This window comes from Gigantopelta aegis, chromosome 6 (assembly GCF_016097555.1).
Source record: "Gigantopelta aegis isolate Gae_Host chromosome 6, Gae_host_genome, whole genome shotgun sequence".
NCBI classification, from domain to species: Eukaryota; Metazoa; Mollusca; class Gastropoda; order Neomphalida; family Peltospiridae; genus Gigantopelta; species Gigantopelta aegis.
In genome coordinates this window covers 32,582,540-32,606,549 of record NC_054704.1, presented here as the reverse complement: position 1 = coordinate 32,606,549, position 24,010 = coordinate 32,582,540, and the positions used below count along the sequence as shown (strand labels likewise).

The window sequence follows — 24,010 nt, the reverse complement described above, 5'->3', positions numbered from 1 at the left end:
ATTTGTTCAAGGCATACCCGAGAATTTGGAAAAGGATCGTTATTTGGATCCCAGAGTCAGAAATCTCATCGTGTTGGATGACCTGATGTCTACAGCTGGAAAAGACTCTCGCATCACCGATCTGTTCACGGAAGGAAGTCACCACAGAAACCTATTGGTGATTGCCATCAACCAGAACCTCTATAGCAGCAAAGACCCGATACAGAGAAGAAACTGTCATTACCTGGCACTGTTCAACAACCCCATCGACAAGCAGCAAGTCCTAACCTTGGCACAGCAGATGTATCCTGGAAATACTCGTCATTTCATGCAACGGTTTGAGGAAGCTACCCACAGGCCCTACGGACATCTCTTGGTGGACTTGAAACCGACCACGCCCGAACATTGGCGCCTTCGACCAAATGGTTTAGAGACGGGGCCGTCCGAATGGTATAAAAGCACGAACGTAACGGCGAATGTCTCAGAAGAGTTTCAACCACCGTCGGAGAAAGAGCTCTACGTGCAAATCATGCAAAGTAACGCATTCAAGAGAAAACTACCAGGCATACCCGCCTACGAAAGTGACGACGAAGAAGAAGATGAGGTAGAGCCCTATCTGAAAAAAGTCAAGAGGATGCAGTCTTGCGATACGTGTGGTCTGGTCTTTAAAGACGGGAGTGACTTGCAGCGACATCTACGATTTAAAACGTGCAAGGAGGGAAATGAAGAAGAGGAGCCGTCGTCCGATCTGGAAAACGAAGGCATACGTCTGATGATCGAGCGTGAATTCGACATCAATCGTGATTATATCGAAAGCAAGTGGAAACGCTACGAAGAAAAAAACATGTCCCAAGATGCCATCGAAAGAAACATGAAGACTTTACAATGGAAGTTATTTAAAGACACGTACTCTCGCTTCCTGGCTTATATGCATTACTTTGATAAAGGCCCCAACACAAGAAAAATTCTTCAGTCTGTGAATCCGAAAAGAGATCTGAGACCTCAGATCCGTTCTAAATTAAATCAGTATCGTTCGTGGATCGGCGAATATTTGGACGAACTAGACGGCGACGATACCGATGGTGATGATACTGATGATGAGGACGAAGATGAAGAGAAATGAACACTCATATTATTCACATGTCGCCCTTTAGGGCCTCTCGATGTAACCCAATGTGTGTCCATTATATATATATATAACATATATAACATGCGAGGTTGTCCGAATGATTTTTGTGTTACAGAAGCACCCGACAACGGCCGAATGCATGGTTCGAACTACCCGATGGGTCGAACAGACTTTGATGCACCGACAGTGTTCGAGCCAATGAGATTCTACTGTATGTAGTTGTCGCCCCTAGGGTCTCTCGATGTAACCCAATGTGTGTCCATTTTATATATATATATATATATATATATATATATATATATATGTGTGTAGTTGTCGCCCTTAAGGCCTCTCGATGTAACCCAATGTGTGTCCATATTATATATGTGTAGTTTGTGATTTGTCATTTAGAAATAAAATGAAAAAACCCAAACCATTACGTTTGTTTTTTGTGTGTTTTACTCCATGACTAGTTTTGTGATTGAATGTCAGTCTCTACCGCTACATTATAGTAGCAAGGGACGTGTGTACAGGACAGCACATACCACGGCCCTTGGCATAATGCACTGGTTGGCTATAGCCTATTGGACCACCGACGGGGATCGATCCTAGATCGACCACTGTATTTACCCATTTGGTAAAATATAGTCTCTCTCTCTCTCTCTCTCTCTCTCTCTCTCTCTCTCTCTCTCTCTCTCTCTCTCTCTCTCTGCGTTTGTTGTTTGTGTTTTCTACTCTATGACTAGATTTGTGATTGGATATTTCTACCGCTACTTTATAGTAGCAAGAGCTGTGTGTACAGGGCAGCACATACCACGGTCTTTGACATACCAGACATAATACACTGGTTGTCTATAAAGGCTTGTACTCTAGGGAAATACTCGTGTTTCAAATGCAGTTAAAAGATCATAGGTTACGTTGGAACGTTGAGTTGTAGTCACACGTTCTTTCTTCAAAGCAATGGGCTGGGGTGTTTCACACACACACACACGCACGCACGCACGCACGCACGCACGCACGCACGCATATTCCTTTCTTTCCTTAACAATTAAGCCGTCTATACATTCCTTTATTAATGTTTGTAATGGGCTGGGTTGTTACGCACATTCCTTTCTTCCCCCTACTGGCCACCGAATAAGTGTATCTGCTTTTTCCACCGTATTTCTTTGAAAAATATCGGCTGCTTCGCTAAAAATAACCCGGGAAATTAAACTCGACTTTGTAAGCTTCGGTGCGTCGTTAAATAAAGCATTTGCTTGTAGCTGCAGGGGTATCATATTTCCACCAATTAGCCACAGCGTAGTAAGAAAGTAATACTTGGAAGTGACCCGCGTGTGTTTCTCATTACGTATCTATAGCAGACGATATAATTTTCTGTATTTTAAGAGATCTAGCTACACATCTGTCTCAGCGGGAAGTGATTAATGTTGAAATAAAGTTTCAAACTATGAGGTTATATTTATTTTCCGTACCTCTATCCCATTAAGGTTTAAACGCGCGCGCGCGCACGCTAGTTATCTGTGGCTAAGACAGTGGGGATAATGTAGGGGTGAGAAAGATTATCTGCTCTTACGTTAAATGCCACTACCAACACCCCCGTGTTTGTTATTCTTCAAATGGTATATATCGTTTGAGTATACATTCAGTATTTATTTTATAGTGATACATATGTAATATTAATGCTTTGTCTGTTTATTTTTGAAATTACCATCGTGCGATCATTGCGAGATATGAAAGAAGGTCGTATTTCAAAACAAACTAGCAACCTTCTCATTGGCTAATCTTGTTATGAAGTCTCGGGGGCCATCTTCTACGAATGTCTGGCAATACGAAATACTCTATCCCGTTAAGGATTAAGCACGCCCGCACACACACACACGCCAGCTATCTGTGGATATCTAAGACAGTGGGAGTTGTGTGGTATGTGCTATCCTGTCTGCGGGCTGGTGTAGGACCCCTTGCTACTATAATGTAGCGGGTTTCGTCTTTGTTTCAAAAGTACCACATATGTTTGACATCCAATAGCCAATGATTAATAAATCAATGTGCTCTAGTGGTGTCGTTAAACTTTTAAAACAAAGCTTACTATTTGCATTTATTTCAACTTATTTCCGTGCTTATATTTCAATTATGGTTCAAGCACGCTGTCCTGGACACGCGTCAGCCATCTGTGGCTAGTGAAAAGGCTGGGTGATGACCAGTTGATACCCGGATACGAACCCCGGTATCTACCCCGGTCTTAACCACCGACTACAGCAATGATTCGGGCATTTCTTGTGACGTCAGACCCCCACGCTATCTCGAGGTCAAGACGTGTCTGAACACGTTCTGGGATGACTCATGGCCAAAACGAACAGATGTCACAGTTAAATAAGCACCCCGTCATTCGACACCACTCTAGGGGTCATTAACGACTTCCGCACCATCTGTTTCCCCCTAAGGACCCCCTACGGTTAACACACCCATCAATCTGACCAACATCCGGTGTTTATTGACACTTTGTAAGAAATTGTGCTCGCAACGAGCAGAAGAGCGTACCCACGCTATCTCGAGGTCAAGACGTGTCTGAACACGCTCTGGGGTGACTCATGGCCAACGTCGTATATGGGCACGTTTCAAACCTTCCCCCGACATCTGGCAAAACCCTGGGGTTTTTCCTCTGTAATTTTCCACTCCCCGTTGACTGGTTCTCATTATACAGAGACCCCCACTCAAGACGTGTCTGAACACGTTCTGAAATGACTCATGGCCAACGCCGTATATGGACACGTTTCAAACCTTTCCCCCGACATCTGGTAAAACCTCTGGAATTTTCCACTCCCCGTTGACTGGTTCTCCTTAATCAACCCACACCTGTCAAATCCATCTTGCCATCTTAACGACTTCCACACCATCTGTTTCCTGTACATCAAACGGCTGTCACAGTTAAATAAACACCCCATCATTCAACACCACTCTAGGGGTCATTAACGACTTCCGCACCATCTGTTTCCTGTACATCAAAGGACCCCCGACGGTTAACACACCCATCAATCTTACCAACATCCGGTGTTTCCTGACACAGAGGTCAGGTTCCCACAGCTGTCCAAGTCATTAACCCAGTAGCGTCCCCACGCTTAAAGGTCAGCCAGCTGCACGACCCCGAGGTCAATGCACTGAACGTGACGTCATTAGGTCACTTAAAGGTCAGCCAATCGGAAGAGGCCACGCCCTTAGAGGTCAACCAATCAGAACGCAGGACAGGTCACGTGACCTAGCTCATTTGCATACATGGTACCCAAGTGCCCCACCTACTACTTACACTATCATAAGTTAGACCAAACATCAAATTAAGATCGTATCGGGTTGCATGGGTCTACCACCCTGGAAAGGTTGCTGCACTTTGTTATGTATAATCATGTACGTTATAAAAACATGTGATACTTGCATTCCATATCGATATATAGAGGTTATTACCAGAGTGTTTTTCGGTATCGTCAATATCATATATTAGGAATAAAAATTGCATTATGTGAGCCTCTGGCGAGCATAATACATTATTTTTATTCCTAATATATGATATTGACGATACCGAAATACACGAGGGTAATAATCTCTTTATCATATAAGCTCAAGCTTAATACAACGTGTTTTTGTAAATGGTACACGCAACTTTAATTCCAGTCCGCCATTACCAGATATTCAAATGACGTAAGAATATGTGGGGCGGTGTATTTTTGAATGGAAATGACGTCAAACTCGAATGACGTCATTTTGGATGTCCTTACATCAAAATAAAGTTATGCCTAACGTTTTTTTGTTTTCTGAACGCTGGACAGCTTTCAGTGTCAAATTGCCATTGAATTTTTTTTATTTGATGACTATGAATGCATACGTCAATTATAGAGTGTCACCCAAGTACGTTTGCTTAAATGTCGATAAACCTAGTGCCGAGACCTCGACTAATTTACATCTAATTTGCAAAGTTATCAAATTCTTAAAGTATGTGATCTGAAAAATATCACATACTTTGATTGCACTGAAAATGTAAGATATTATGTGATAAATAGGACTTCTCCCTACACTTGTAAATGTATCAAAGTGCTGATGGTATCGCTAACGATCTCGACCAATGTTCTCAGGTACAAAATACAAAATAGTAACCAAACACTATTGTACATACAGATATATCTTTACTTCAAACTGATCTTCATGTAAAGAAGAAGATGTCATCTTCTAAATTCTTCAAAACAAACAACGCAAATAGCATGTCAACTTTAACTTCCGCGTAAACTTACATGTGATGTCAAACTTTGAGCCGCGTTTACTCGGTTTCTGACGTCATGCTAAGTTTTCGCGTGATGGCTCATACATGTTTTAAAACTTCGTAAATATCAGATATTATTTCAAGTAAAGTTGTATGTATCTGATATAAATGATAGTGAAAATAAAATAAAATAAAATAATAAATAAAATAAGATAAATAAATAAATAAGTAAATAAATAAATACATAAATAAATAATTTGTGGTTAGACATGTAACATTGATTAGTATTTGTACGACTGTCTTTTTTAATGAAACGATAAGGGGAAAATAGAGCTGTGATATTTTGTTGGGGTTTTTTTAGGGGGAAGGGAAGACATTTTTATTAAATTTTAAATATGATACATGTGGAGTATTAAACATCACTGGAAATCCGCGTGAGTATTTAACTATAATTCTAATTGTTAAAAGTAAAAAAACACATTCCACTAAAGTTAATTTTATTGTATAAATCTTTTAATTTTGCGTTGTTAAAATACCCTTGACAGGCGGCTCCAGAGACATTGTTTTAGGGGTATTAAGTTCGTTTCCTAGCAGGTGTTTTTTAAATAGTATATGTGTAAATACATTTTTATTTATTTAATATGTTAAAAGGAATGTTTTGAAGCGAGGTCGGTCTAGGATCTGTCCCCATTAGGCTATATCCAACTAGTGCAGTATGACTGGTATATCAAAGGCTGTGGTATGTGCTATCCTGTCTGTGGGGTGAATTCCCAAATAAAACCCAGCGCACATAAAGGTATTTAAGCAAAATAAAGGCAAAGAAACGTATCGCGAATGGACAATTTTAAAAACGTGTACAGCTAGGCCTAATGGTAATTTGTTTAGTACTTTATTTTTGCTGGTCAACCAGACTATGTTTTTATTATACATATATGAACATGGAAATAAAGTTATTGTATTGTATTGTAGTATGTAGACAAAGTCTTTTAGCATTATTTGGATAGAACATTTATATTTTAACTTTGGAACTCTCATTGGAGGATTCTAAACATGCACTTGAAACTTCCGAGTTTGCTCGAATACAACATCATCAACAACAGAGTGGTACGGGATCGAAAACCCCAAAACGAAACAGACGAACAAGTATAGGCCTAAAAGGTCAGATATCATCATCATTTCACTTTGAGTCATTCAACAGTCAATATCATGAATCAGTGTTACATGTTGTTCTAAAACTTATGTATGGCCTCACGATCTAACTCGTCACGTGCGAAAATAAGCATGGATTGTTGGAAACATAACCCTTCCTAGCAGCAGCGACAGCCACCACCACCACTACCACCACATACCATTATGTCCTATGTACATGGTGTAGCTCACGGACTGGACCAAGTCGACGGGTCCGAACCAGTCTTGGTTGGGGCTAGGGCGGGGGCGTTGCACACGACCCTACTAAATAAGTCCGAGTGGGTGAATTTACGGCTTTAATACGGCCAAGGCCACGACAGGTATCCACTATGGGCGATCGTTGTTCTCGTCAAGCCTTGGGGTGACACGCACCTGCACACCAAGGTCACTGTCCTCTACGTAGGTCAGGGCCAGTCTAAAAAGGTCAGGGCCGGGTCATGATCACGTGACAAGGTCGTGACGTAATCAAGGTTAAGGTCACGGAAAGTACGTCATGTGGCTATACAGGCTTCCTTACAACTCATTAGTAGCAAGGGGTCTTTTAAATGCACCATCCCACAGACTACTAGTATGTCAAAATCCAATAGCCGATGATTAATAAATCGATGTGCTTTACTTTACCCGACACTTACACTAGATGATGATGAAATTAAAGAATAAAGTTAAATAGAATTATGCATTTTAATTCCAGGGCTGAACATGGATGCCAAATCCTGTCATTGTATTGCATTTAGAAACCGGTTGATATATTTAGTGTTATGATGGATGGACGGCCAGTTTAAAAAAAAAAAAAGTAGCGCATGATTTTATCATTATTGTGTCATTTAAATCGTTGATTATCTAATCCTGAAATTATTGTCCTACATTGTCCAGTGTATTATAGTTGATCATTGTATTCCACCTAATACGGGTACTCGAGTCCTGTGAACGGACTCGTCTTGCTAGACTCGACCCGTGCCCGAGTACTCGAGTACTCGTGGAGACCCTACTTCCCGGGATATTTTTAAATGTAGATGTTCAGAGGTGCATTCTGGAGCTATTTGTAATGTGTTCTTGATATTTTATTTCAGGTATTTTGAGGTCGTAGCGCGTACATATTTTTTATAAAACTTCAAGAGTAGCAGTAAACGTTTAACTGTCCTACATTAAATGTGTTACACGTTGTCTTGTTACATTACTATAAAACCGTTAACATTGATAAATAATGTACTTATTTGAGTATATTGCATATATGTAGGCCTATATGAGTAGAAGAAACGTAAATATATGGAACGTGCGTATGCTTTCATAATGGGTAGGGCCTACATCTCGTACACTATTTTATGATAATTTCTTAATACGCCAATATATACTTTATGTCTGATCCGATCATGCATGTCCAAAGTAGAAATCATCAGTCGTGAAATTTAATTTCACGCTTATATTCAAGTATTTTGTTGTATGACATGTTAAACATATAATTTATACGGTACCGGTACCAATCACATGCCAGGCATGGTTTGAGTTGAGAGCGCATTCGACAGTGTTAGTGGTAAAATAAATCCATCTGTAAACAACATGCAATATAAAAAACACAATTCGCCGAACGCAACAAAGTCAATAGACTATAGTCATATTTAGGCCTAACTGACTATTTATTATTATGAAACAAGTATACTGGTAGGCTGCATAGTCCAGGAGCCGACACCACTTTAATCATGTTTTCTGTTGCAAACTTTTTGTGGCTATTTCTTGGTGCAGCCCATCCTGGGGCATGAGGAATTGGCAGTCTTGCAAGTTGTATCCTGTGCTTTCCATACTCTTCTGGAAGCGATTGGTATACCGACATCATTCCTGAAAACAATAACAACAATTACAACCTACAGACGATAGTTCTATAGAGGCTGTGCATATTTCTGATGGGTAAACTGTCAAAACTTTGGCAAATATATATAAAATAACTTTGGCAAATATCTGCAAATTCACTTTTGAAATAAGAAAAGTGGGTACATTGTATTTTGAAAAAAATGACAAAGTTTCATCTAATTTTTTTATGTATAAAATTTGTTCTATAAAGTTACCAGCTATCCTAAAAACTTTCCTAGCGTCTTGGCTAAGAAATAAAGGTATTAAATTGATTTTGTTTGAAAACATTTATTTTTGGTGAATTTTTCTTCACATTTGTGTCTAGATTTTAGGCAGTCGTCAACAACGGTGACCTTTTGACCTCTGGTGACCTAATTATTAATTTGCATATTGCATTTTCCAGTTGAAAGAGCTCACCAAGATACACATTTTAAGTGGTAGTATGATACAGTAAAGCAAGAAATAAAGAATCTAGAGCAGTTTGTTTCCCCTACCCCATAATTTCCGGTGAAAATATGTGGTCACGAAATATGAGAAAAGTGCAAATTTTTCAGTAAAGCACAGGATACAACTTGCAAGACTGCCAATTCCTAACCAAGAAATAGTCGCAAAAAATGTGCAACAGAAAACATGATTAAAGTGGTGTCAGCTCGTGGACTAGCATATACGAGGGTTGCCAACAAAAACATTTTTAGAATATTTTAAACTCCATGTGACACTTAGGTTTCATGTAGACAGATGAAATGTAAAGTGTCACACTTTTTATAACGTGCAATATTTCCTAGGTGGGTTCGTATCGGCAGTGTGAATGAGTTTGCTTACGAAGAATCTGTCGTACACTTCGGGAATTCGTCGTGCAACAGTCCGGAAGTTCCGTCGTTGGCCGAGGTATTCCGAATGGTTTTCATTAGCGGGCGGAATATGTCGATTAATACTGAAAGTCAGTCAAGTAATCTCTTACGATTGTGAAAATGGCGATTTTAGATGTTAACCATTGTAAGTTGCATACTCTGTATTTGCATATCGAAGAAACATACATACCAAAATATGCGTCCCATTATATTTATCTGTTATTTTTCATTTCGTTTATGTAAATGTTAAAATCTTGTACATAATTTCAGTGGCGAATTATTAGGAATTCGTCAAAGGGGGCGGCGTTTAACTTTAAAGTTTTTACTCTGATTACGGCATGGGTAGCCCGAGTACTCTGACTGTAAGAGAGCTAGACGGACATTTGGCATGAGAGCGTATAACTGTCCAAATGTCCGTCTAACTCTCGTACAGTCGGAGTACTCGGGCTACGGCATGGGATGCTTGAACTTCATTTAACAGTTTAAAGTTTTGCCCCCCCCCCCCCAATTTTTTTATATTATTATTTATTTATTAGAAATGTAAAAAGTATACCTTGAACAAGATATCCATGCATTATTACAATCAAATACTTTCATTTACTAGTAGAAAACTTTAATTTTATTGGAAAATCACAAGAGTAGGGCCGTAGCTAGGATTTTTTTGTTTTGGGGGCAACTGAGTAGTTAATAGTTTAAAACTCCATAAATGGTTAAGAAGAGAATTTTCTTTAAGTTTCTATAATTTTTTGCGGATTTTTTCTGGGGGTTGGCTTCCTTACCCCTCCACCGTTGCATTTCCCCCTGCTAGCTACAGCCCTGGAGAAAGGACAAAGTTCAAACCTGGCTGTCATTGTTGTTAGACTGATAGCAAACACTGGGTGTAGTATCCACTACTGCCACCAGACGGCATTCTGAAGACAGTAATGAAATTTGTAGGAAATCTCAACTCAGGATTGTGCAAGAATATTAGCAGTGTGGGGTCTATACTGTGGCAAGCGAAGATTATTGGGGGTGGGGGGGGGGGTTGAGTCATGCTCCCTTGGAAAATTTATTTAAAAAAAGAAAATTTGCTTCAGCAAGGGGGAGTTCTACAACCTGAAACCCTCCTGCACACACACACACACACACACATTTTCTCTGCTAAATTGTTATCTTATTCTATCCAAGTTCTAAAAACTAAATTAATAAATCTGTACGGTATATATATTTTTATGTGCCTTGTGAAATCGGAGGGGGGGGGGGAATCACAATTTGGAAGTAGAATACACTGAAAGTATATTTCGCAAAATGATCATTGGATTTCAGAATATACTGAAATTAGTGCAAAACAATAATGTAAAATAAGCTGTTTTACTGTTATTGTTTTTTTCTGATGTCTATCCATCGCCATACAGCCATCATTAAGAGAGAGAAATCCATGCAACAATAATATGAAAGCATTGCATCTGGATGCAATTTCAGTATTTACAACTTTTCTTTTAACGTTTTATGAAAGCAAAATCAGTATCGGATAATTCAACCATTTAAAGATTGTACATTCATATCAAAGTCGGTGGAAGTGTGTTAATGATTAAAAACATAAATAATAAAGCACCCATATACGTAAATACAAAAGCATAGCAAATAAATTACACACATGCACATGCTTATACAAGGCTTGTAGCGGGTTTTAAATTACACACATGCACATGCTTATACAAGGCTTGTAGCAGGTTTTAAATTACACACATGCACATGCTTATACAAGGCTTGTAGCGGGTTTTAGATTATGCACATGCTTATACAAGGCTTGTAGCGGGTTTTAAATTACGCACATGCACATGCTTATACGAGGCTTGTAGCGGGTTTTAAATTACGCACATGCTTATACGAGGCTTGTAGCGGGTTTTAAATTACGCACATGCACATGCTTATACGAGGCTTGTAGCGGGTTTTAAATTACACACATGCACATGCTTATACGAGGCTTGTAGCTGGTTTTAAATTACACACATGCACATGTTTATACAAGGCTTGTAGCGGATTTTAAATTACACACATGCACATGCTTATACAAGGCTTGTAGCAGGTTTTAAATTATGCACATGCTTATACAAGGCTTGTAGCGGGGTTTAAATTACACACATGCACATGCACATTCTTATACAAGGCTTGTAGCGGGTTTTAAATTATGCACATGCACATGCTTATACAAGGCTTGTAGCAGGTTTTAAATTACACACATGCACATGCTTATACAAGGCTTGTAGCGGGTTTTAAATTACACACATGCTTATACAAGGCTTGTAGCGGGTTTTAAATTACACACATCCACATGCTTATACAAGGCTTGTAGCGGGTTTTAAATTCCTTGAAAGTCTTTGAATTTGAAAAAAAAGTTTTTTAGGTCTTTGAAAGTCGTCGAACTGTAATAAAAGTCTTTAAAAGTCTTTAAATTCTCACAAATAATAGCCAAAGCAATGATGATATCTTTTTACAGCTGCATGCACTTGATATTTTCCAGTTACAAGGTTTAATATGTCATGATGCATGTAAAAAAGCTCTATTTTTTGCCGTGGACAGCAAAGTAAACAAATTGATTTGGTGTTTTTATCGCATTTTATTGTCTTTGACCGCTGTGTAAAAGTCTTTGAAACTCTTTGAAAATGGCAGGTAAAAGTCTTTAAATTTGTTTGGTCTTTAAGTCTATGAACCCTGTTATAATTATGATGGTTATGAAGTGAAACTTTACTGAATGCATCCTAAAATATCAGAAAAACATTTCAGTAATGACATTTTGTTTGTTCCTGTTTGCAGTTGGCTTTCGGTTTGTGATCCTCTTCTTCAACTGTATGCTCACGTTTGGGTCTTACTTTTGTTTTGATATGCCCAGCGTTTTACAAGACCAGTTTACAGAGGTAAATGTTTGAAAGTGTTTACTGATTATTTACAACAGAAGTGTCTTCAACCATTATGTGTTCAAATACTAAATGGTTTAAACAATATTTATTCCCAATTATAATGCTGGTTGGGGATTGGTCAACAGGCAAAATGCCTATATCAAGACCTCTCAAATACTTTATTAATTCATCCTTTAATAAGAAGCAATATTGTTTGACTTGCTTTCATGAAAAATGTCATTTCCAGTAGTATGCTTGCAAAATCATGAAATCGAAAATCCATTGTCCATTATCATGTAATATGACCCACCAATACCATGATTATTGAAAATGTTTCTGGTGGATTGCAGTAATAAGCCATGGAACCAAAAAGGGTTCCCATAAAAATGAAATCCAGAATCCTGTGTATAGGATTACCTTATTGCTGTCACTATCAAATTTATTATTGATTGTGTTCCTTAACTGAGAAATTTATATTGTTTAATCCACATTTAACATCAAACAACAAAAAGTTCAAAATTCAAAATGATTGTTGATAAACCTCCATGTAAAGATGGCTTATTATTAAAGGGACATTCCTGAGTTTGCTGCATTGTAAGATGTTTCCGACTAATAAAATATTTGTACAATTAAACTGTGTCTGTATATTCAATGTGTTTCTGGTCGTCTTAATATTTGTAAGAAGCTCAAACTGGATTTTGTTTTCAAATAATTTCGTATGTACGAAAACACAATATTTTAGGAAATAAGATGAAATTTAACCTAATACAAATATTAGAACAATCAGAAACACGTTTAATATACAGCCAATAATATTTTATGCAGAAAAATATATTTAATATGTAATTACAATTGTTAAAAAGTCTGTTAGTCGATAACATCTTAAAAAGTGCAGCAAACTCAGGAATGTCCCTTTAACAAACTGTTAATATCTTTCAGCACAATAACTGTACAAATGGAACTGAAGATTATGAAATAGGGAATGAGACATACCACTGCAACAACTGCACTGACTGTCTTGGGATGACCCCAGACAACTACAACCTCCTTTATGCCATATATGCCTGGACGTAAGTTAAAGCATTTACATTTGGTTTAATTTCAGGTCCATGACATAAAATGTTCAATTATGGTTGAGTGCATATACATTTTATTACTCTTTGAAAGTGGTGAATATATGTAACGTAATGCAGTATACTACAAAGTCTAGACTTTAGAGATATAGCAACTGCTTTCTTTTTGTAGCAGTTTACTTTAGAAGCCTTTTTTAAATAACAATCTTGATGTTTGAATTGGTTTTATTTCAGCAATGCTGTTGTTGTCATTGGTGCAGGTTTTCTCATTGATAAGGTTGGAAATAGAGGTAACTTGTTTTTGTTTAGGCCAGTTATATACATTTAATTAGTTAATTATTTGTAGGTTATTATATATTCAAAATATCTGAACAATGACATGTTTATAAAAGTTGGTGTTGTGGTTAAGCCATTGGAATTAAGGCAGGTAGGTACTGGGTTCACCTCTCAGTACCGGCTCCTATCCAGAGCAAGTTTAACGACTCAGTGGGTAGGTGTTAGGCCACTACAACGACAACCCTCTCATTAACCACTAACACACTGTCCTGGACAGACAGTCCAGATAGCTGAGGTGTGTGTCCAGAACAGCGGGCTTGAACCTTAATTGGATAAAAGCACAGAAATAAATATAAATGAATGAATACAAAGTGTACTGGGTATACAATAGCACAAAACTTAAATCTATCTTCCCTTTGCTAATGTTAATATGTTAAAATTTGTATTTTTTAATCTGTTGCCTTCACATTTCCATCATAATTTGTATTTTCTATTTGTATGATTTATGAATTCAAAAAAAAAATCTTAAACAAATAATAATAATAATTAGTGTCAATATTGCCGTAAACATGTTTCAATTTGGTATTAAGCCCAAACTAAATTAATTCTTTAATAATTTATGTTTGAATTTTCTATTAATTTCAGTTGGTGTGTTTCTTTTCTCCTCTTTGTGTGTGTTGGGGTCCTGTGTGTTTGCTGTTGGTTGCATGATGAAGGGAACGTCAGCCATGTTACCACTCATGCTTGTTGGAAGGCTTATTTTTGGCTCAGGAAATGGATCACTAACCAGTTGGTTTGGTGTTATTGCCCTTCATTGTTTTCATCTAAACCGTAATTATAATGATTTCATGGGAAATCAGTCATAATTGTTCGAGATGCAGGTAATTTTTTAATATATAAGTGATATGCTGTTACACAACTACTGTAAAGTTGATTAATATTGCGTGATGGGGTTTTTTCGTGAATATGCACTGTTGCGCATGTTCACATCATGTAAATTTTGCAAACAACTTTTAATATCTGCAATGGAAATAAAGTTCACTACTTGAGGTGGGGCACAAATGATGCAAAATGTAAACACATATTTTGTTGGAAGGCACCATTTCATGCCTTTTGTATCTGCTTAATTCTATTTTAACTTGTTTTGTCATTAAGGCCAAATTATTGTGTATTTATTGTCGGATGGGATGCTTCACCATCCCATCACCATGGATAATTTCAGGATTAGCTCTATATTTTTACAGTGTCTTCTCATTTTAGTTGTCCAGAACAAGATAACAGCTTTCTGGTTTCGGAACAAAGAGCTTGCCATGGCCTTTGGTATCACACTCTGCTTTTCCCGGGCTGGAAGTGTGTTGAACTTCTTTTTCACTGAAAGTTTTTCTCAAGTTTATGGACTAAACTGGACCTTGTGGGCAGGTATCTATACACAAAAGTAAATAGTACACATTGCAAAAGGCCAGTGAAAAACATTTTAAATTTGATGGTTCCATTAAGGAAACTTTTAACAAGCTTTAAAGTGTGGAGCAAAGGAAGGAATGTTTTATTTATCGATGCACTTAACATATTTTAATTATTATTACCGGTATATGGTGTCGGACATATGTATAAGGACCATACAGATAATGAGATAGGAAACCTGCTGTCACCAATTAGCAGCAAGGTATCTTTTCATATGCAGGATAGTGTATATCACGGCCATTGTTTCATCAGTTATGCAGCACTGACTAGTGAAATAGTCCAATGGGTCCACCAAAGCAGTGTGGAAGGAATTACAATGTTTGCCATTTAATACTACCAATTAAACTGAATTATGACATAGAATTAAACAATTTAGACATGATCTAATGATAATGTGGAGATTGCCCACTTTTTAATCTCTGAGACACTTTTTCAGCTGTGGGTTTTTTTCTGTGGCATATTTTTTTGCAGTAGACATTTTCATAATTGCAGGGATTGGATGTTTTCATATTGTCCATTTATTCAAATATTTTTGTGCTTTCAGGTGCGATGCTTTGTGGTTTGGGTTTTGCATCGGCCATTATTCTCAGCTTTCTAGACATACATGGAGTTAAACAGCTTGGTGATGATGCAGCCATTAAATCAGAGTCGAAAAAATTGGTGTATATTAATTGTAAACTATGTTCTTCAATAATCATTTAAATAAAGGGTCAATAAAATGGAGGCAGATAAGTAACTACTTTGTAATAAATAAATTCAGTGTTATAAACAAACTTTATAAAAAAAATGTTTTAAGCTGGAATATAAGTATAGATGTCGTGGGATCTGTGTTTCATCAAATAAGAATAACAAAGGTCATTATGAAAGTTTACAATTCCTAGCAGTTATACTTTTATAATAAGAATAATTTCTAAAATATAGTAAATAATTGATTTTAGTAGTTGAACAATTTTATATGTAAAATGTTTTCTTTCTTCAGAAATTCACTCACATCCGACATTTCTCACTTGCATTTTGGCTGGTGGTTTTGTCCATCATGTTTTTCTACAACGGAGTCTTCCCATTTGTTGCTGATGCCAGGTTTGTTTACATTAGTGACAGTAAAATTAATGGTTACAAAATCTTATTACAATATTGTTTAGAAATGATTATCAATTAAGAAATTTGTTTTGTTTAACAACACCACTAGAGCACATTGATTTATTAATCAGTGGCTATTGGATGTCAAACATTTTCTAATTTTGACATATAGTCTTAGAGAGGAAACCCGCTACATTTTTCCATTGGTAGCAAGGGATTTATTTATATGCACCATCCCAGACAGGATAGCACATACCACAGCCTTTGATATACCAGTCGTGGTGCTCGATCCCAAACTGACCATGCATCAAAAAAGCACCTTACCACTGGGCTACATCCCATCCCTGACTATCATTGCTTCACAAACTATAATGTTTTTCACAAAGCTATCAAAGAAGAAACATATCACTTATTAACCATAAATGTTGCAACCTTGACTTTCATTATTTTTACCTGCAAGCTGCATTGTTTATTGACAGCAACCCATTTAAACCATTAAGGTATCTTTGGTTGCGAAATGTCATAAAGAGGTATTTTCAGAAGTCGGGTGGATGCTTGTTCGTCATTTGCTCTGTGGGTGTTGGAAGGTGTGAATTCCAGTGTAATGAACAATAATATTGTATATTTGTTCCGACAGTTTGTGGATGGATGGTGTAAATGTAACAACAGTCGTTGTAACAAGTTCTGACTATGTAGAATAGGATTTGTTTAGTGTACATAAACTAAAATTGAATGTGAAAGCAAATATTTTAAACTGTCCTTGCAAGAAAAAAAATTCTTATTTTCTTTATAGTAAATTTATTCAGTACAAATATGGTTTTGATGACAAAACATCGTCTTACATTGCTGGAGCTGTGTATGATGTGTCCTTGGTGTTGTCTCCATTCTTGGGTGCATTCATAGTAAGTTGTACTTTTATTACAATAAGTTATGATATGGTGCTTATATTATTGATGTACTGATTCAGTGATGAACAGCAGGTTTTTAAATTAAATACTGTAAACTCGATTAATATGACATGGTGTTCTTTTCTTAGCTTGCTTTAATGAATGGCAAAATATATAACAGTCATATTCTATTAATTAGTGTTTTATAAAGTCAATTTTAGAATTAATTATTGAAAAAGGTTTGTTTAATCTCAGGGCAATCCGCTGCTGATTAAGGCAAGATGATGTTAGACAATTAGGCATGGTGCTAAACAATTCTAAAACAAGCTTAGGAAACACAATGTTGTTGTTTTTTTACATTTACTAATGACATGTATATTTAATGGAATGTAATATTTGTATACATAACTGAATATAAACTCAACTAAATTAACATCTCAGTTTGTATAGAATTAAAATTAAGTATGATGATTAAGTTAGGATTCTAAATTACAAGTTGCCAGTGTGTAATTTTTGGAAGGGGAATAGTCTTAATTTGAATGACAGTATGTTAAAAAAAAATGACTGTATTTTGGAGAGAAAGAAATGTCACTCAGTTTTGAACTTAAACTAAAATCCCTAATTTGTGACAATTAATTGACACTAAATTTTCAAATTATTGCAATTATCATCAAGACAGTTTTAAGAGATTAAAACCTGGACATATTTTATATTTTAGGATATTGTTGGAAAGCGTGGGTATCTTGCTTCATTCTGTGCTTTAATGACAATTCCAGTATTTGGCATTTTGGCATTCTCCAATGTGTATCCTGCAGTTGCCACAGTCTGGCTGGGTATCACCTATTCCGTTGCAGCAGTAAGTATTTTGTAGTCCCTACTAGTCTTGACAGAGGGAACTATAGGTTTCATCTCCATCCTTCTGTCAGACCGTCTCTCCTACATTTAGTTTCCTGGAGGTTTTTTCACTATGCCTCAAGATATTGAGCTGGAAGTTTGTGTGTAATTTTATCATGTATCGTTTCAAATCAAGTTTGACTTCCATGAACTTGGAGATACAAAATATCTTTTAACCCGATAGGGAACATATATTGCACTCTCAGAATGGTTGTTTTAACTGAGAAAATTCTTTAATCTTCAAACTACTGGATTACATTTTGACAAAAACCACCTTAAGGTGGTACAAATTGATAACTTTTACATATATTTTCACTTAAAATTTTATATAAATACATAAAATAATGTTCTTACTATGTGAAAGGATAAGTATTACTTTCCTGGGTTTTTCTAATGTTTATATTTTACTGGTGTTTAAAATTATGCCAAAAATTTATAAAGTTGCATTTATTTGCATACATTTGTGACCAGATGTCCAATATTTATGTCTGTTATTTCCAGTTTTTTGGGGGAAATGAACTATGGTGTGAACTGACATCCGGTTATGTAAGACTTTGAAATATGTTTTTATATTCTTAAAAAATGCATACTCTTACACTACACTATATTTATTTCAGGCAAGCATGTGGCCAACTATTCCGCTGGTCGTAGCCCAAGCTACAGTGGGTACAGCAATGGGTCTGACAACATCTGTCCAGATGATTGGCATAGGCATTTCTAATCTGATTGTCGGGCAAATTCTTGGAAAGAGTCAGCAGTGAGTATTGGTGTTGCTAGTCAATGCTGTTTGAACAAAGCTACAAAATACACCATAATGCATTAGCGAAAAAATGGAACCATTGAATTGACTTGTAACTTTATAATGAATAATGCTAAAACTCTTATAAAAACATAGTATTAAGTTTTAAGACCATACTAATTCTTCTAACATTTTTTTATTAAAAAACAAATTTGATAAAAATAAAAAAAATGTCATAATAAATTAACATCAAATTTCATAGGTTAAATCTCCGGAGAAAACTATAGGTTTCATCTCTGTCCTGTCTTTCTGTCCCACATCACTTTTCCAGGGCCCGTGCTTATAAATCTTAGAGTCTAGACTTTAATAAAGTCCAGACTTTAACATAATGCTATTTGAATGGCGTTGCCATGACGTTAAAGTCTGGACTGTGTAGACTTTAAGGTTTATAAGCACGGGGCCAGATGGGTTTTTTCCCCCAATGCCTAGAGTTGGTATGTATTTAACATGTAACCATCATTGTGTTTTCAGTTAATCACAGACAAAACAAACTCACAGAGGGTTGTTGTATTTTTGTTTAACAGTCTACTGCATGTCCTTTTAAATTTAGTGTCATGAAATATTACCATCTTGTATGGCCTCACTAAAATTTCATGCTTGCTAACATTTCCTGATTTATAGTACATAATGGTATATACATGTAGTATGTGTTGATATATTTTCTTATAGCTTGGAGAAAGAGGAAGGCCTTAAGAGGTGGAAGTATGTTATGATATTCCTCCTTGCCAATGTTCTAGCGTGTGTGGCGACAACAGTGGCACTTAGTATCAATGACAAGAGAACGGTGAGTTGTGCAACATACATTGGTATACTGAGGGTGTCTGGCACACAATCTGTCCCCCATCGCAACCCTTTAAAAAATCCAATTTTACCCATTCTTAAAGGGACTATCGTCAGTTTGTACGATTTCCGGCAATTAAAATATTTGTATATTACTAAATTTACAATTTACTTATATTTTCTACTTTAGAATATGTATATCTCTATAACCAATGTATTTCTGGACATTGTAATGTTTTGTAGCATCTCCGTATCGATTTTTGTCTCAAATAATTGTGTATGTACAAATTTATTATTTCTTCCAACAGATAAATGAACTTTGAAATAATTCGGCCCATGGTCATTCCAAATGTATTTATTCATATATTGCTTTATATTTAAAACACTTGAAGGTGAGATAGTGGTTTTTTTTAAAAACCCGTTAAAATCTGGATTTTGTGTGGGGGAACAAACAGGAGTCTTGCTACAGCTGAAAAATCAGGATAGTCCCTTTTAACATTCATACTACTGAGGTTTTAACCTAACTAAAATAGTATAGAAGATAACAACATGACAAAACACCTACTGTTGAACTGTAGCGTTGGATTATAGCAAACCAAACATTTTACTCCTCTTTTTTTTTAAGATCTTTTGTTTTTGTATTTATTTCAGAATGGCATTCTAAATATTAGTAAAGTAGAGAAAACACAGCGAGCTTTGCAGGAGGAAGAAACTATTACTACAACAGATGAAAAATACGACTCGGACCATGAAGATGATCCACTTTTACCTTCAAGGAAGAGACATACAGTCAACTAGCTGGGTGGGAGGGATCACCTCCTTATATAATTGTTCTCCATTGGCAATAAAATTGATATGTAAAAAAAGAAAAACTTTCAGATTGTATATCAAGCAAGTTGCTTTGTACAGGGTCTGTATCGTAACTATTGCAGTTTCATACTAAAGGTTATGAGAATGAAGAATCAGATAAAAAATGTCTCGTTTCCTTTGAACTCTCAGTGATTCAAAGTAATATATCAAACATGATAATCTCATAAATCATAAGCATGTTCATCAGTTTTTAAGAACATTTAATAATATGATCTGAATCTTTGCCCCAACTAAGTAATGTATTTGATTTGATTAAGTGTGTGCCTTAAATAACAATTTGGGTTTGATTAATGTTTCACAGTTAGGGGAGAATGGCACCTTGATAGAAACAAGAAACTGTGAATATATTCCAACTTCTAGTTATGATCTTTGTAAATACAATTTTTGTGCATTATGCAGTTTCCTTTGTGAACTGATTGGAAATGATTAATAACATAAAACTTATTATTTTGATGAGTTTCATTTGCATCAATTCAATACATGTATATTATGTTGGTTTATTTTTTTACATTTAATACTTTGCATCTACATGGGTGGAAAACAAAGTCAAACTTGCAGTCTTTTTGCTTTAACAGGCATCAAATCAAATTGCTATGAATTATATTTTAAGATATTAAACAATGGCAACCTTTTGTAGAACCTTTACTTAAAAGCTGTGCATGTAGACATTGATGAAAATGAAATGAAATATTGTTTGTAACTTGTTGAGTATTTTGTATCACTCAGGAATGCTTTGAAAGCTAAATTATTTATATTTATTGTCTCGATTTTACAAAGTAAACAGACGCGATATAGTTATTATTTTTCCAATGGCGACGGTGTCTACTTTTGTGTTAAAGTTTCATGTTTAGATGGGGTTTTTTCACAAACTATAATTCCTAGATCAGTAAAACTTTGTTTATATGGATGTTCATTAAAGTGCTCTGAAAAAGTTTATGGTAGACAAGATATTTAATTTGATGGAATTCTTGTTTCTGTGTTAAATATCAGTCCATGTTTAGATGAAAAACTGTTTATATGAATGTGGTTTCATTATATTTGTTTTACATTCCTATATTAAATGCTGTAATGAGCATACAAGAAAATAGTATGGTGTTAAAAACGGGTTGTTTTTGTTTGGGTTTTTTTTCTTCCCTCCTTATAACTCCTCTGCAGTATGTGTAATATATGCATTAAAGTTTTCTGAATGTCCAACACAAGATGGTAAACCCAAACCTAGATATTTGTTTCTTAAAAACTCCTTGCATTACATTATTTAGTACCACACTACTTGTGTCATTATAATGAATATGATTAATGACACCCCAACATGAACAGGGAGTTGGGGGTGGAATCAGCTTTTGGGTAGTGTGATTTTCAATACAATGGTAAACTTCTCAAATATTTTCCTACTTAGTTTTCATATTTGTTTTGTTTTTTTCACCAGAAATGTTTGTGTATTTTGTTCATATTTTTGTAACAAAGATTAAAAATCTGATTTATATCTGCTTCTTTGTGTTTTCTTCACCATATGCAATAGCAGGCCTGTAGGAACAATACCTGGAGGGGGATACAAACTACAATTTTACATTTATTTATATAGAGTAGGACAAAAAAATGTACATTTTCCACCTTGAGTGATGGGCCTGTTACTCCAGCCCCCACCCCCACCCACCACCCCACCACCCCACCCACCTGGTTCCTACGGCCCTGAATAGTAAATTATTTTGTCACAAACATTTGTTGGACCCTCTTGGATCGGAATAGATTGTGAACTCTTCTGGTGTCCTATATGTAGCCCTATATATGGGGAACGAGTGCACTGAAGTGGAATAAGTACCAGTGACTGTACTATTGAAAAATAATAGTTGGTCGCCCTAGTCCATGCAGTACATATAAAATGGATATGATTCTGCATTTTAGAGCATGTATTTTCATTTAGTATGGATATTCACAAACGTCATGATTTGAAGTTTAATAATATATTAAACTGGACGAAACTACAAGAGCAATATAAAAAAAAATTAACAAATGGAAAGGATCCTTAAGTTGCATGTCCACTTGTACAGATGCGGCTAAATTGCACATAAATGAAATAAATTATTATGTAAGACGTCCATTTGTGCGGTACGGCTGCGGATGGGTGGGGGGGGGGTCAACTGGACCATGTAGCGGTAGATAACGGAATCGTGTCCAAAAACAAAAGTTGATACAAAACCGTACTGGTAACCATATTTTTATAATGGAAACCCATAAACAAAATATGCTGGCATTCGCACAACCTACTAGCGGAAAACATTGTTACTAAAGGTTATGATCTAAACAACATGAAGTTATGTAATGTATTATAGTGTTACGGGAGTCTGCTGTCTACCAACTTTGAAAAAAAGAAGACGAAGGAGGGTGGGGAGTGGACTATGGACTGATATGTTTTAACAATAGGCCTACTTGTTTAAAACTGGTATACTGGCAATGTTATAAAAAATGTGTTAACAGCTCATGACAAGGATTAAACTGGAGGGGGCTGCTACAACTAATGTTGTTTTCTGTTAAATAACAGTAAGGGATTTTATAGCCCGAGTACTCTACCGTTTGAGAGCCAGACAGGCATTTGTTTTATAATTAGAGCGATCATAACCATCCAAATGTCCGTCTAGCTCTCAAACGGCAGAGTACTCGGGCTAGGGATTTTAGTATGCAATAAATGGAATAGCATACCAGACGTGTAGCTAAGCCAAAGTTTAAGATCTACAGAAAAGGCATAAATAAAGAATAATACATGAGTGGCCCGGTTAATGCCCCATTTGATATGGGGAATTGGGGTGAGCACCGAGAGCCACGCACCCCCTTTTTTCGCTCACGTCAAAAACAATAAATAATAATAAAAGCCTGTTAAAACACCTCATATCATGTCGGGTGCCCCCACCCCTTTCACAAATCTATAGATGTGCGAATGGCATTTAAAAAGTGCTCGAAACCATAGAGGTATATGAGCACGTTAAAAACATATCTAGGCCTAAGTCTAAGTCTAAGCATTTACAAATATGTATTTGGTCTGAAATTTGATTCCCTAAGATCTAGACCACAAAAATAAAAGTACCGTTTTAAAACTGTAAAAAGGAGGTTTCGACTGGCATCAAAAGTTTTGGAAAAGGCTAAATTTTATAATATTAGTATATTAATAATACCCAACCCCCTTTATTTATCATAATGTAATAGGCCTATTGCCAAATTACTATGATAAAAATATAATTAGTATACTCGAATACACACCCCACCTCACCCCCGTATTCAAAGACTGCTGAAGATTATAAATTTAAGTTGTAGGGGTTGATTGTTTTGGTGTAGTTGGGTTTTTTTTTTTTTTTTTTTTTTTTTTTTTACTATATTTTATTAATAGGCCCTACACACGTGTGTTCATGCGTATGCCTGGGTACACGGCGCCTGCATACTTTGATAATGTACTGGTGAAAATTAAACAGGGGTTTTTTTTAGTTAAAATTACATATTAAATAAAGTTTCTTGTTTAGAGTATCAGTGTGTGTATATTCAATTAAATGTATTTCTGGTCGTCCTAATGTTTGAAGTAGCCCAAACTGGATTGGGTCTCTCGATAATTTTATACATACAAATTATTTGCTTTATTAGGAAATTAAATAAAGTTTGACCTAGTACAAACATTAGGATGGTCAAAAACTAATTTAATATACAGCCATTGGTATGTTTTGTAGAAAAATGCATTTAATATGCAATTTTCGTCATTCTTTTTCTACCAATTTCGGAGTTTTTGCCATGCTCCGAAAGAAGCAGAGGAA

The 24,010-nt window shown here is 36.0% G+C and overlaps 1 protein-coding gene across 2 annotated transcripts; it reads left to right on the top strand.

Moving 5' to 3' along the window:
• The first annotated feature begins 9,212 nt into the window (after positions 1 to 9,212).
• On the top strand, positions 9,213 to 21,697 carry LOC121375567 (major facilitator superfamily domain-containing protein 1-like). 2 transcript variants are annotated; one of them, XM_041503082.1, is made up of 13 exons: positions 9,213 to 9,254; positions 12,014 to 12,114; positions 13,036 to 13,166; positions 13,404 to 13,459; positions 14,091 to 14,234; positions 14,706 to 14,864; positions 15,451 to 15,566; positions 15,886 to 15,986; positions 16,780 to 16,888; positions 17,592 to 17,729; positions 18,385 to 18,524; positions 19,236 to 19,350; positions 19,998 to 21,697. In XM_041503082.1, the coding sequence occupies exons 2-13, from the start codon at positions 12,049 to 12,051 to the stop codon at positions 20,142 to 20,144; spliced, it is 1,422 nt and encodes a 473-aa protein (XP_041359016.1). In that variant the 5' UTR covers positions 9,213 to 9,254; positions 12,014 to 12,048; the 3' UTR covers positions 20,145 to 21,697. The 2 variants fall into 2 exon arrangements, with proteins under 2 accessions (XP_041359016.1, XP_041359015.1); XM_041503081.1 differs by having other exon boundaries at positions 9,233 to 9,362.
• The last annotated feature ends 2,313 nt before the right edge of the window (positions 21,698 to 24,010 follow it).

What these genes read in the sequence shown, in the direction of transcription:
- LOC121375567 (XM_041503081.1), top strand. Translation starts at nt 9,338, where the DNA reads ATGGCGATTTTAGATGTTAACCATT. An exon ending in CCATTTGTTGCTGATGCCAG is followed by an intron (nt 15,987 to 16,779) that starts GTTTGTTTACAT and finishes TTTTCTTTATAG; the next exon opens with TAAATTTATTCAGTACAAAT. An exon ending in TCACCTATTCCGTTGCAGCA is followed by an intron (nt 17,730 to 18,384) that starts GTAAGTATTTTG and finishes TATTTATTTCAG; the next exon opens with GCAAGCATGTGGCCAACTAT.